At 36.9% G+C, this 12,585-nt stretch overlaps 1 protein-coding gene across 9 annotated transcripts in view; it reads right to left on the bottom strand.

Annotated features, from left to right (window-relative positions):
• Positions 1–4,929: 4,929 nt before the first annotated feature.
• NDUFAF2 (NADH:ubiquinone oxidoreductase complex assembly factor 2) overlaps positions 4,930–12,585 on the bottom strand; it is a 197,697-nt gene continuing 190,041 nt past the window's right edge. For 8 of the 9 annotated variants that reach the window (XR_012413688.1, XM_073993491.1, XM_073993494.1 and 5 more), the window contains one exon: positions 4,930–5,253. Coding sequence is in view for 6 of the 9 variants with exons in the window: in XM_073993491.1 (XP_073849592.1) it covers positions 5,002–5,253 (252 nt within the window). In the remaining 3 variants the exon portion in view is untranslated. Of the gene's footprint in view, positions 5,254–11,979; positions 12,163–12,585 lie in introns of all 9 variants that reach the window. The other variant, XR_012413687.1, reaches the window with a different exon arrangement.

The raw sequence follows: 12,585 nt of genomic DNA, 5'->3' as shown, positions 1-12,585 counted from the left end.
CTGGATGATCTCTTGGAGTGTTTTAACTTGACTACCATAGATTGTCCTCTACACCTCTCTTTTTCTCCGAAGAACTTAAGTACAATTTGGGAAAGCCTACTCTAAAACTCAGATTACATTTAAATAGCGTAGTTAATGAGATAGCTTTTAAACAATCAATATAAGGATATTATATTAATTCAAGGTTAATTAAATGACATCCAGAAATCTGTTATTAAGAATGGAAAAGGATTATTTCCTCCATTTTTGTTGGTTTTTAACTTCAGGTATCTAAGGCGTAATAAGCTAGGTTTATATAATTAAACCCAGTAGCCAGCATTTTCTGTACTTTGTCAGTTTGTGTAATATGAAGCTATTTTTGTAAAAACCAAAAGTATGCTATATGCATGTATAGCAGAGGCATAGAATGGAAGGCTTTACTTCTGAGAAAGTACTTAAGTATAAATAATATTCTTCATGTTAACATGAACAGTTTTACTTTTGAAATTGAAGAGTTTTTTTGGCATAGGTTTGAAATCTGTCTTGAATAGACATTTTCATAATAAACTTGTAAATGTCCAGAGTATAATTATGATATGAAGTATGGTGGGCAAACTAATATTTAATATTTTTAATTCTGCTTTGTGTCTGGCCTAAACGCAAGGTTTGTTTCTTCTTTTTTTTTTTATTTAAGAAAAGTTGTTTAGAAAGGCAAATAAATATCAATTAGGCCAAGATTATAATTCACTTTGTATGCAGGATATTTAACTCTGTGCCAATACCACCTAACTAACGTGACCAGTCACCCTAAACATGTCAGCCTGGAGGAAAGGGATATGGATAGGTTATTACAAATTTAATTTCCACCACCCCAGAAATCCCCTTGAAAGTACAAGCTCTTCTAATAATGGTGGCTGTATATCATCATCTTTAACATAAGGCATTTTCTAGAAGGGACTCCTGGCCAAGATTTTCTCATGCTGTTTATGCAAAACAGGTATTTTAAAATGAAAACCATAAAAATTAGTAGTTAACTTCTGCCATATCTAAGATGTTTATAAACAGACTATGTGGTAAACATTTGCAAAAGGTGTATATGGAATGCAATTAATGAGGTAACAGGAATTTGGCAGTAGAAACACTAGTGTGTTAAAACATTTACAATTTTCTCTACAATCCAGTCTAGCAGTTAAGAACACCTCAATTCACAGTCCCAACTATACCACAAGTTATATCTCTTTTTTCTTTTTTTTTTTGAGACGGAGTCTCGCTCTGTTGCCCAGGCTGGAGTGCAGTGGCCAGATCTCGGCTCACTGCAAGTTTCGCCTCCCGGGTTTACGCCATTCTCCTGCCTCAGCCTCCCAAGTAGCTGGGACTGCAGGTACACACCATCATGCCCAGCTAACTAAAAAAAATTTTTGCCGCAGGGCATGGTGGCTCATGCCTGTAATCCCAGCACTTTGGGAGGCTGAGGCGGCTGGATTACCTGAGGTCAGGAGTTCGAGACCAGCCTGGCCAACATGGTGTCGAATGTGGTCATGAAACTTTGTCTCTACCAAAAATACAAAAATTAGCTGGGCATGGTTGCACACATCTGTAACCCCAGCTAGTTGGGAGGCTGAGGCAGGAGAACCCTGGAGGTGAAGCTGCAGTGAGCCGAGATGGTGCCATTGCACTCCATCTCAAAAAATAAAAATTTTCTAGAGATAGGGTCTTGCTATGTTGCCCAGGCTGGTATCAAATGCTAGGCAATCCTCCCATCCTTGCCTCCCAAAGCACTGGAATTACAGGTCTGAGCCACCCTGCTGGCTGTATATATCTCCTTTCATATTACCTAGTGACTAGTTCCTTTTTTGCCTCTGTGGGAAAATGTAGTATCACTTTGTAATTATATAATAAGATAAAATATTTAACCTGATATTATATAACAGGGCTGCTGGAATGTTGGGCTTGTTGTCATTAACTATGGTGATTTTGTCATTTGATTACTTGTTTTAGTAATAATGTTTTATATAGTTTTATGTTTCTGTAGTGTATTTCTTAGGCAGTTAAAATTTTTACCTGCTATTAAGTAAAAATTTTAATCTATGTGTTTTTAGGAATTCATTGTTAGTGCTTAACCAAGATATTTAGAGTGTAAAAATTTGGGTCATTCAAAAATCTTAAGCTGATAAACAACTTCAGCAAAGTCTCAGGATACAAAATCAATGTGCAAAAATTACAAGCATTCCTATACATCAAGAAAGAGAGAGCCAAATCATGAGTGAACTCCCATTCACAATTACTACAAAGGGAATAAAATACCTAGGAATCCAACTTACAAGGGATGTGAAGGACCCCTTCAAGGAGAACTACAAACCACTGCTCAACGAAATAAAAGAAGACACAAACAAATGGAAGAACATTCCATGCTCATGGATAGGAAGAATCAATATTGTGAAAATGGTCATACTGCCCAAGGTAATTTATAGATTCAATGCTATCCCCATCAAGCTATCACTGAGTTCACAGAATTGGAAAAAACTACTTTAAATTTCATATGGAACCAAAAAAGAGCCTGCATAGCCAAGACAATCCTAAGCAAAAAGAACAAAGTTGGAGGCATCACGCTACCTGACTTCAATCTATGCTATACGGCTACGGTAACCAAAACAGCATGGTGTGGTACCAAAACAGATATATAGACCAAATGGAACAGAACAGAGGCCTCAGAAATAACACCACACATCTACAACCATCTGATCTTTGACAAACCTGACAAAAACAAACAATGGGGAAAGGATTCCCTATTTAATAAATGGTGCTGGGAAAACTGGCTAGCCATAAGTAGAAAGCTGAAACTGGATCCCTTCCTTACATCTTATACAAAAATTAAGATAAATTAAACACTTAAATGTAAGATCTAAAACCATAAAAGCCCTAGAAGAAAACTTAGGCAATACTATTCAGGACATAGGCATGAGCAATGACTTCATGACTAAAACACCAAAAGCAATGTCAACAAAAGCCAAAATTGACAAATGGGATCTAATTAAAGAGCTTCTGCACAGCAAAAGAAACTATCAGAGTGAACAGGTAACCTACAGAATGGGAGAAAATTTCTGCAATTACTCATCTGACAAACGGCTAATAGGCAGAATCTACAAAGAACTTAAACAAATTTATAAGAAAAAACCCCATCAAAAAGTGGGCAAAGGATATGAACAGACACTTCTCAAAAGAAGACGTTTATGCAGCCAACAGACACATGAAAAAATGCTCATCATCACTGGTCATCAGAGAAATGCAAACCAAAACCACAATGAGATACCATCTCACACTAGTTAGAATGGTGATCATTAAATAGTCAGGAAACAACAGGTGCTGGAGAGGATGTGGAGAAATAGGAACACTTTTACACTGTTGGTGGGACTGTAAATTAGTTCAACCATTGTGGAAGACAGTGTGGCGATTCCTCAAGGATCTAGAACTAGAAATACCATTTGACCCAGCAATCTTATATACCTAAGGATTATAAATCATGCTACTATAAAGACACATGCACACATATGTTTATTGTGGCACTATTCACAATAGCAAAGACTTGGAACCAACCCAAATGTCCATCAATAAAAGACTGGATAAAGAAAATGTGGCACATATACACCATGGAATACTATGCAGCCATAAAAAAGGATGAGTTCATGTTCTTTGCAGGGACATGGATGAAGCTGGAAACCATCATTCTCAGCAAAATAGCACAAGGACAGAAAACCAAACAACATGTGTTCTCACTCATTAGTGGGAGTTGAACAATGAGAACACATGGACACAGGGAGGGCAGCATCACACATCAGGGCCTGTTGGGGGATGGGGGTCTAGGGGAGGGACAGCATTAGGAGAAATACCTAATGTAAATGATGAGTTGATGGGTGCAGCAAACCAACATGGCACATGTATACCTATGTAACAAACCTGCACGTTGTGCCCATGTACCCTAGAACTTACAAGTATAATAATAATAAAATACAAAAGAAAATAAAAGCATTCATAATCTCTCTCTCTCACACACACACACACACACACACACACACCCCACACACACACACAAATTTGGGTCATTCATTCAGTAAATATTGAGCATCTATTGTATGCCAAACACTGTGAGAAAAACTCTGTTTTGGAATAACAACAAAAACTTTGTTGTGCACTCCAGAAAATGTATGGCCCTCTTAATGTACTTTTGTATATAATGTTTTAATATGTACATTGTCTTCTGTCTTCTAGTGGAATTAATTTCTGCTTTTTGAGAGCTTTCTCCAATTTTCTATTTTTTCAAAGTAATTTTCATTCTCATGGAACTCCAGTTATTGCATTATTTCTTTCTCTACTGTCCTTTCAGACTTTGTTATGGATTGTATACTTCTATTGGTCCTAATTTCTCTCTCCAAATTCCAACCAGAGTCCCACCATAACGTAGCTTTTGTCCCATCCTCTCATCAAGGTCTTAGTGGTTTTTTTTCACTTATCAACTAAGTTTTCTTTGCCTCTACATGTTTTATCCAAGTTCACATTTTTTATTAGTCTTTTAGAATCTTACAGGTCACCTCTCCAGAAATAAGAATCTTCATTCTTTTTTCTCCTACATTTGATCAGTTGGGAGAGCTCACTATTTTACCCTCATTATTTGTACCCAGTTATATCTATGAGTGGTTCCCAAATGATCATAAAGATCCAAAATGTACTAAGCATTCACAGCTACAGGATCCTTCTCAAGGGATTAATCCAAAGAGGGAAAAACAAATCTAAGCAAATTCATAAATAACAATGACTAAGTCAAATGAAGGATTTTAATCTAAAAGTAGTTAGGTTTCTATAGTACATAATCTCACATTTCTTGTGCATACTAAAAATGAACTCTTAAGATTAATGGAATAGGAAACTATTGTACATTCAGCAAATACAAGGTAATTAAGTTTTGACTTCTTTTATTTGTTAAAATAGTCACATCCATATACATGAAAAGATTTGACCATAATGCATTCATTGACTGTGGCTCTTGCCATCTTGTGGCACCCAGGATCCTGGCTGAAAGGTTTTACCAGTGCTGCTGGGAGCCACTGAGGGTTCTTCCTTTCCAAAGTATGGAGCAGAGGCATGGCCTTTAATTTGAGTTTGAACTGGTGGAGGCAAGAGTTCCTCACTGGTCTCTTTACTAAGGAGTTTTTCTTTTTCACAAAAATCTTGGCTTTTTATTTTGACTTCTTCTCTGTATTTTTCATTCTTTACTATTTCCTGCATGTATATATAAATGGAAGAAATTATTAAATTTCTAGTTAAAAAAACAAACAGTTTTTATAAAAATAGACAATAAAAAATACATATTATATACATATAAATACATACATACATACTTTGCATTTAAATAATATACAGATATGTATATAAGTTTGAAAAAGCTGTATGATTACATACTAGTGTTAAACAGTTCTGTCCTGATTTTATGCTATAATAGACATGAAGCACCCCATAGTAGAAATATTTACTACCCAAAAAATCAAACAAATAAATGTCAAATATTACACAAGAGCCTGAGACACTCTATGAAAGATTTCCTAAGCTTAACATTGATTTCTGCCCTAAAACTCAGTGACTGTACTTTTCCACTGGTGAGAAAGAAGTGCTCTGACTACCTTTTTTTTTTTCTTTGCTGTTCAAATGTGTGAATGCTAATGTCACCCTCTGTAGTACCAGAACCAAGCCCCATCTATTAATATTTCCCTTTCTCTTCTGGAGTGGTATGGCAGGAAAGGAGGAGGATAGGAATGGAATCAGGGTTTGGCATGCCCTAGACACTGTTGCAGAGAGGCTCTTTGCTATTGGAAATACTTTCTCAAATCTGTGCAAACAGATTGTACAATGCAGTTCTGTTCCTCAGAATTCTACCTAGGAAGATCTATACCAAAAATTACCATCAATCCTTTGTTACTGTGTTTCCTTGAATAAAAGACCATCACATTTAAGAAGCATCACTATAGCACTAAAAAAGGCAAATTCCACACATAGTTTCAGAGATATTAATATTTGAAAAGATACGTATCTTATAAACAAATGCAATACAGTAATTACATCTTTGGTCTTTATTCATTCCTTCTCTGTTTTTTTTTTATTGTTGTTGTTGTTTTGAGACGGAGTTTTGCTCTTGTTGCCCAGGCTGGAGTACAATGGCGTGATCTCGGCTCACCACAACCTCAGCTCACCGCAATCTCCACCTTCCAGGTTCAAGTGATTCTCTTGCCTCAACCTCCCGAGTAGCTGGGATTACAAGCATATGCCACCACACCAAGCAAATTTTGTATTTTTAGTAGAGATGGGGTTTCTCCATATTGGTCAGGCTGGTCTCGAACTCCTGACCTCAGGTGATCTGCCCGCCTCAGCCTCCCAAAGTGCTGGGATTACAGGTGTGAGTCACCATGCCTGGCCCATTCCTTCTGTTTTCACAATGCATGTCTAAACGTGTGAAATTTTTTAATGTTCTTTTTGCTTACTTGTATTATCTGATTTTTAGAACATGTTATTTGTAATGTGAAATTAGAACGTTAATGTAACTAATATCCGACAACACTGACCAAAAAAAAAAGCTCTCTAAAGTATTTTAAAATTTCAAAACTTTCAAAAAATGTCAATTAAAGGGCAATGTCTGGATATCTAAATGTATGATATCACCTGTTTCTCAAGTGAATTTCAAGTAATATTGATTGTATAGTCCTTTAAAAAGGTAAGCTCTGATATTAAAGTGACATCTAAAATAACAGTTTGTACTTAAAGGGGAAAAAGTTTTTGTGGTTTTAGTGTTATAGACTTAGTTTTAGATGTGAAGAAGGGCCCATCTAATGAAACTTCTCCCTCAAAGCAAATATGTGCAGGAAAGAACAATACTTATAAATATTCTTGTAATTTTCACAACACAGAGCAATTCCCCATGAGTAGTTTAATCACCACAGTAACTGAGCTTCTGGGTAGTTGCTACAAGTGAGGGTAAGAGTAGAGAAATCAGGTTTTCTTTTTCCTATAACCTCTAGAATTGTTATGTAAGGTGACGATATATCACAAAGGAAATCCCTCAATATCATACTGGAAATAGTGGAAGTAGACAAAAATTCAAGTTCCTGTGTCTTCATGGAAGCTCGTTCTTCGGAGCGGAATGAAAAGTTCAGGACCAGGTTAAACTTGCACTAGTAACTGACCTCCAGTAGCAAGAGGATACTCAGAAATTGGTATGGAGCTTGGTTGGATTTTGTATTATAGATCAGTCACATCACCTGAAGCTGTGCCCATGCCTACTTTATTTATGTAATCTCTATAGTTGCAGTCTTACAGTTGGTACATGCATATGCTTTTTGATGAAAAGAAAATGGGGAGGACAAAGATCTGTTCTTGTTTCTCCTGCCTTCACATAATTTCTCTTCATTCAACATTACTTTTCTAAGACTTTCTTATAATAGCTATTGAGGCAAATGAAAAGTCAATCTGAATATATTAATTATTTTTACATATGAAGATGGTTAAAGATTTCAGAGTTGAAAAATATGGAGACCATAATTTTTCTTAAAAAAGAATTTTTTTGTTTTTCTGAAAAAAACATAACTGGTACCAGGCAAAATTAAACAGAGAGTAAATCATTTATGAAAGGAAATACAGTCTTGTAACTATTTGGAATTGAAGGGCCAGGTTCTGTGGCTTATGCCTGTAATCCTAGCACTTTGGGAGACCGAGGTGGGCAGATCATTTGAGGCCGGGAGTTCAACACCAACCTGGCCAACATGGGAAAACCCTGTCTCTACTAAAAATATAAAAATTAGCTGCGCATTGTGGCGCATGCCTATAGTCCCAGCTACTCGGGCAGCTGAGAGGCAGCAGAATTACTTGAAACTGGGAGGTGGAGGTTGCAGTGAGCTGAGGTCATGCCATGGCACTCTAGCCTGGGTGACAGAGCAAGACTCCATCTCAAACAAAACAAAAGAAAAAAAACCCAAACAACAACAACGAAAATATTTGGAATTGGTAAGGAAGTAGTTACGTGGAGAAAACAGGATAGGAATTGTAGACCTTAAAGACTGTTAAGAAAGTCTATTTTCAAATAGAAACTACCATAAAGCAAGTATTTTTCCTTACAATTCCTTGGAACAATATCACCCTATATCTCCATATGTTTATCAAATAACAGTATGTTTCAGTGTTTGTGTAAGGATAAAGCAGGAACGGGTGTCTCTCTACATAAATGTTTGTATTTTAAAAATAAATATTCATCATTTTACTTATCTTGCTGCCAATAAATATTTTTCTTTAACATTTAAAAAAAAGATGGCTGAATGGTATTTTCTCACCACGATTTACTTAACAACCACCTCTACTGTTGCTTCCAATATTTCACTTCTTCATTTAAAAAAATAACACTGATGACAATCCACATGGGTAATTCTTTGACTCAGACAGGGTTTCAATCCCAAATCTACCATTTGCTAGCTGTGTGACACCAAGAAAGCTACTTAACTTTTGTAGTCTCAGTTTTTTTTTACCTGAAAATGGGGTTTATACTCATAACAGTATTATGTTTCTTAAGATAGTTATGTATTACAAGGTGAGTAAGCTTTTATAAAACAATGCCAAATGGGCTGGTGTTTTGGCTCGCGCCTGTAATCCCAGCACTCTGGGAGGTCAAAGCGGGCAGATCACTTGAGGTCAGGAGTTTGACACCAGCCTGGTCAACATGGCAAAACCCTGTCTCTACTAAAAATACACAAATTAGCCGGGTGGGGGTGTACTCCTGTAATCCCAGCTACTCTGCAGGCTGAGGCATGAGAATTGCTTGAACCTGGGAGGTGGAAGTTACAGTGAGCCGAGATCACACCACTGCACTCCAGCCTGGATGACAAAGCAAGACTCTGTCTCAAAATAATAAATAAATAAATAAATAAATAAATAAATAAGTAAACAAAGAATACCAAATGGAAGTATCTTCCTTTCGTTCCCCTTAAGTAACCTCTAGAATTCCCTTAAAGATCGAAAAGTTTATGCAGATTACAGATTTTTCCGTATTCTAATGTAAGCCAAACATTATTGATTTAAAAACTGAATATTGTTTATATGTGACTATATAAGTACAAATATTTATACCTCAAATTACTCATATGTATACTCTTCACATTGTTATTCTCTGAACGTTTCTCAATAGTGGCATAGAATTTGGGCTCTGAAGCCAGACCACTGAATACAAATCCCAGTTTTACCATTTACCAGCTGTGTGACTCTGTGAATATTATTTAACTTCCCTGTGTCTCACTTTTGTGTTGTGTGAAATGGAAATAATGTTGTCTTCTTCAGTGGACTGTTGTAAAGGTTGGGAAAGAACTGGCTACCGGGCAGTGATAGTACAACAGAAGAAGGTACAAATATATTTTAAAATAGTGATTGTTTATTTCATTCTGGTAAAAAATAAACATACCAAACTTGTACACATCTCTCTTTGAAATGGGTAGAGGTGTTAGTAAGTAAGAGGTAATCTACTAGTTTCAGACAAAAGATGGAATAACTGGTACCAGGCTAGTCCTCCTGCCATGACACAACTAGAAAACTGGACAAAAATACATTTTTCAGATACTGGACAAAAGGCAGCACAGTAGTGTGATCCCTGAAGGGCATCAATGAGTAACAAATTAGATAAGCCCTATATCATCCCAGCTTTCTGGCTGGAGACACATTACTGGCTGCTACACAGGGTGGGGGAATCCAACCAGAGGATGGTGGTTTAGGGAGAGATAGAGATGGTTGTTCAGGGAGTGTGAGAAAGTTGGAATATGCTAGGATATGTTAGGCAGAGTACCAGAATACACAGAGTAAGTAAGTTTTAGAAATCTGCATAGTAATCCAGTTGAGTGTTCAGCTAAATATTAAGCTGTCCATGTGCAGGGTGAAACTCCATAAAGCAAGAAGGACAACTTCTCACTAAAGAATACTGGGGAACTGTAGTGAAATTTTAATGAAAATTGCTGGAGCTGGCACTGGACTAGGAAAAAGTCAAGTTCTCACCAGCCAGGGAGAGCTCGTTGAACATCTGAGACATTGTAAAGATCCCGGAAGGGTCACTCCTTAGGTGTAGGGCTAAACTGGCATGAGAGTACAGCTTATTGAAGACTTATGCTGTACAATACAGTAGGCACTAGCCACATACCATTTAAATTAAATAAAAAATTCAGTTACTGAGTTATACTAGCCACATTTCAAGTATTTCATAGCCAAGTATAACGAGTGGCCACTATATTGGAAAGTATAGTTATAAAACATTTCCATCATTGCAAAAATTTGGATTGGACTGCACTGCTCTAGATCTACCCTAACAAAACTTACAAGTAAGATTCTAGCCGTGCATGGTGACTCACGCCTGTAATCCCAGCACACTGGGAGGCTGAGGTGGGTGGATTTCTTGAGTCCAGGAGTTTGTGACCAGCCTGGGCAACATGGTGAAACCCTGTTGCTACAAAAAAATACAAATATTAGCCAGGTCTGGTGGCATGCAGCTGTGGTCCCAGCTACTCGGGAGGCTGAGGTAGGAGAATCACTTGAGCCCAGGAGGTCAAAGCTGCAGTGAGCCAAGATCACACCACTGCACTCCAGCCTGGGCAACAGAGTCAGACCCTGTCTCAAACAAAACAAAACAAAACAAACAAAACAAAATAAAACAAAAAATAAACCAAAAAAAAAAAAAAACCAACAAAACTTGCAAAAGTTTGGGCTGATTCAAGTGTCAATTAATGGCCTTCCAGAACAAAACTCAGTATTTTCTAAAGGAAGACAACAAAACTGAGATACTAAACATAATATTTCACTGTTCATCATGTAATCAAGAGGTGAAGAGGAAAGGATGACCCAAAACCAGTCAACAGAAGTAGACCTAGACATGATAGAAAAGATGAAATCAACAGACAAGGCCTTTATCACAATTACTATAAAAATGTCTAAAGAGTTAAAGTAAAAAAATCAACATGAGGAAAGAAATGGGAACTGTTATAACGAACCAAATATAACTTCAAGGTGAAAAACATAACCTATGAAATAAAAAAAATTGAGTGCTTAATGGTAGGTTAGATATTGTAGAAGAACAGTGAATCTGAATATAAGACAATGGAAAATACAAAAACTGAAGCAAGAGAGAGTTTTTAAAAAAGGCTAAAAAATGAACAGAGCCTCAGTGAGCTACTGGACAATACTATGCAGTCTGATATACATGTGGTCATCGAAGGAGAAGAGAAAATCATGACTAAACTATTCCAAAGAGATAAAAATATAAATTCACAGACCTAAGAAGCTCAACACCCCAAGCAGGATTATCACAAAACCAAGGCACATCCAAATCAAATTGCTAAGTACTAATGATAAAATATTAAAACTAGACATAGGAAAAAAGACACTTATACAAAAGACAAAGATAAGAAATAACACTGAGTTCTCATCAGAAACAACTTAGAATCCTATATCCAGTGAAAATATCTTAAAAATGAAAGTATTATAAGAACATTTTCAGACAAAAGCTGAATTTGTCACAAGTAAACCTCTACTACATTAAAGGAAATACTTCAGCTGAAGGAAAATGATGCAAGATGGAAACCTTGTAGAATGAATAGCACTGGAAATGATCAGAATGAAGGACTTCATTGCAGAGAAAAACACCAGAGTTTTGGACACTCTGCTAGGTGCTGGATACCTGAAACTCTATGTCCACCAAATCTAAGTTCCCTGAGCACATGAGGAACATTGTTACACTGTTCATTGAAACTACCAATATGGATTTTGAGGCCAGTCATGACTATACTGCCAAGCAAACTTCTCAAGCTTTGTAAACCTGGTTCAGGAGACGCACAGCCTGAGAGACAAGAGGGCTGTTGTTACCATGTGCAGCCCTCAAATTAACAACACTCTGCCTCATTACCTCCTTATTCCCATCAACAAAAAGTCTCTACTCACCAACGCTTCCATGTTTTACACCATTGTCTTGGCTCCCCTGACTAGGGATATAGAGCAGGATATCAGCAATGGCCTTCTTGTCCATTTGAAGCAGAACCTCATGGAGTTGACAATTGAGAGTCAACCCCTTCTAAAGGGTTGCATGAGGTCAACCCCTTCTGAAAAGGTCAGATAAAGAGGCTCCTGGAGTGAAATATTGAAGAATCTCATTCTCCACCAATCTCAGGGAAGAAGAAAAATAAACCATACTGACAATTAAAAAAAGGCATGAGCTGTATCAAAATCTGTGTGTCCAAACTTTCCTTAAATGTATGTGTTATGAATGACCAATGGTCTGTGACAGTCTCTCTCATTTCAGGGGTGTTCAGCTGGAGCAAATTAGTTTAGGCTTGAGTTGTGTATGGAGCCTTAATATTGGGAAAACAAATTATCAGTTGTAAAAAGTATTATAGGGTAAGTATCCCTTATCTGAAATGCTTAGGAACAGAAGTGTTTGGGATTTTGGATTTTTTTGGATCTTGGAATATTTGCTTTTTACCTAACAGTTAAGTATCCCAAATCCTTTGAGTGCCTTAATAGTGCTCAAAAAGTTTTGGATTTTGGAGC

The sequence above is a fragment of the Macaca fascicularis genome, chromosome 6 (assembly GCF_037993035.2).
Source record: "Macaca fascicularis isolate 582-1 chromosome 6, T2T-MFA8v1.1".
Classification (NCBI taxonomy): Eukaryota; Metazoa; Chordata; class Mammalia; order Primates; family Cercopithecidae; genus Macaca; species Macaca fascicularis.
Note: the sequence above shows the minus strand (reverse complement) of the source record. Positions and strands in the feature narration are given on the sequence as shown.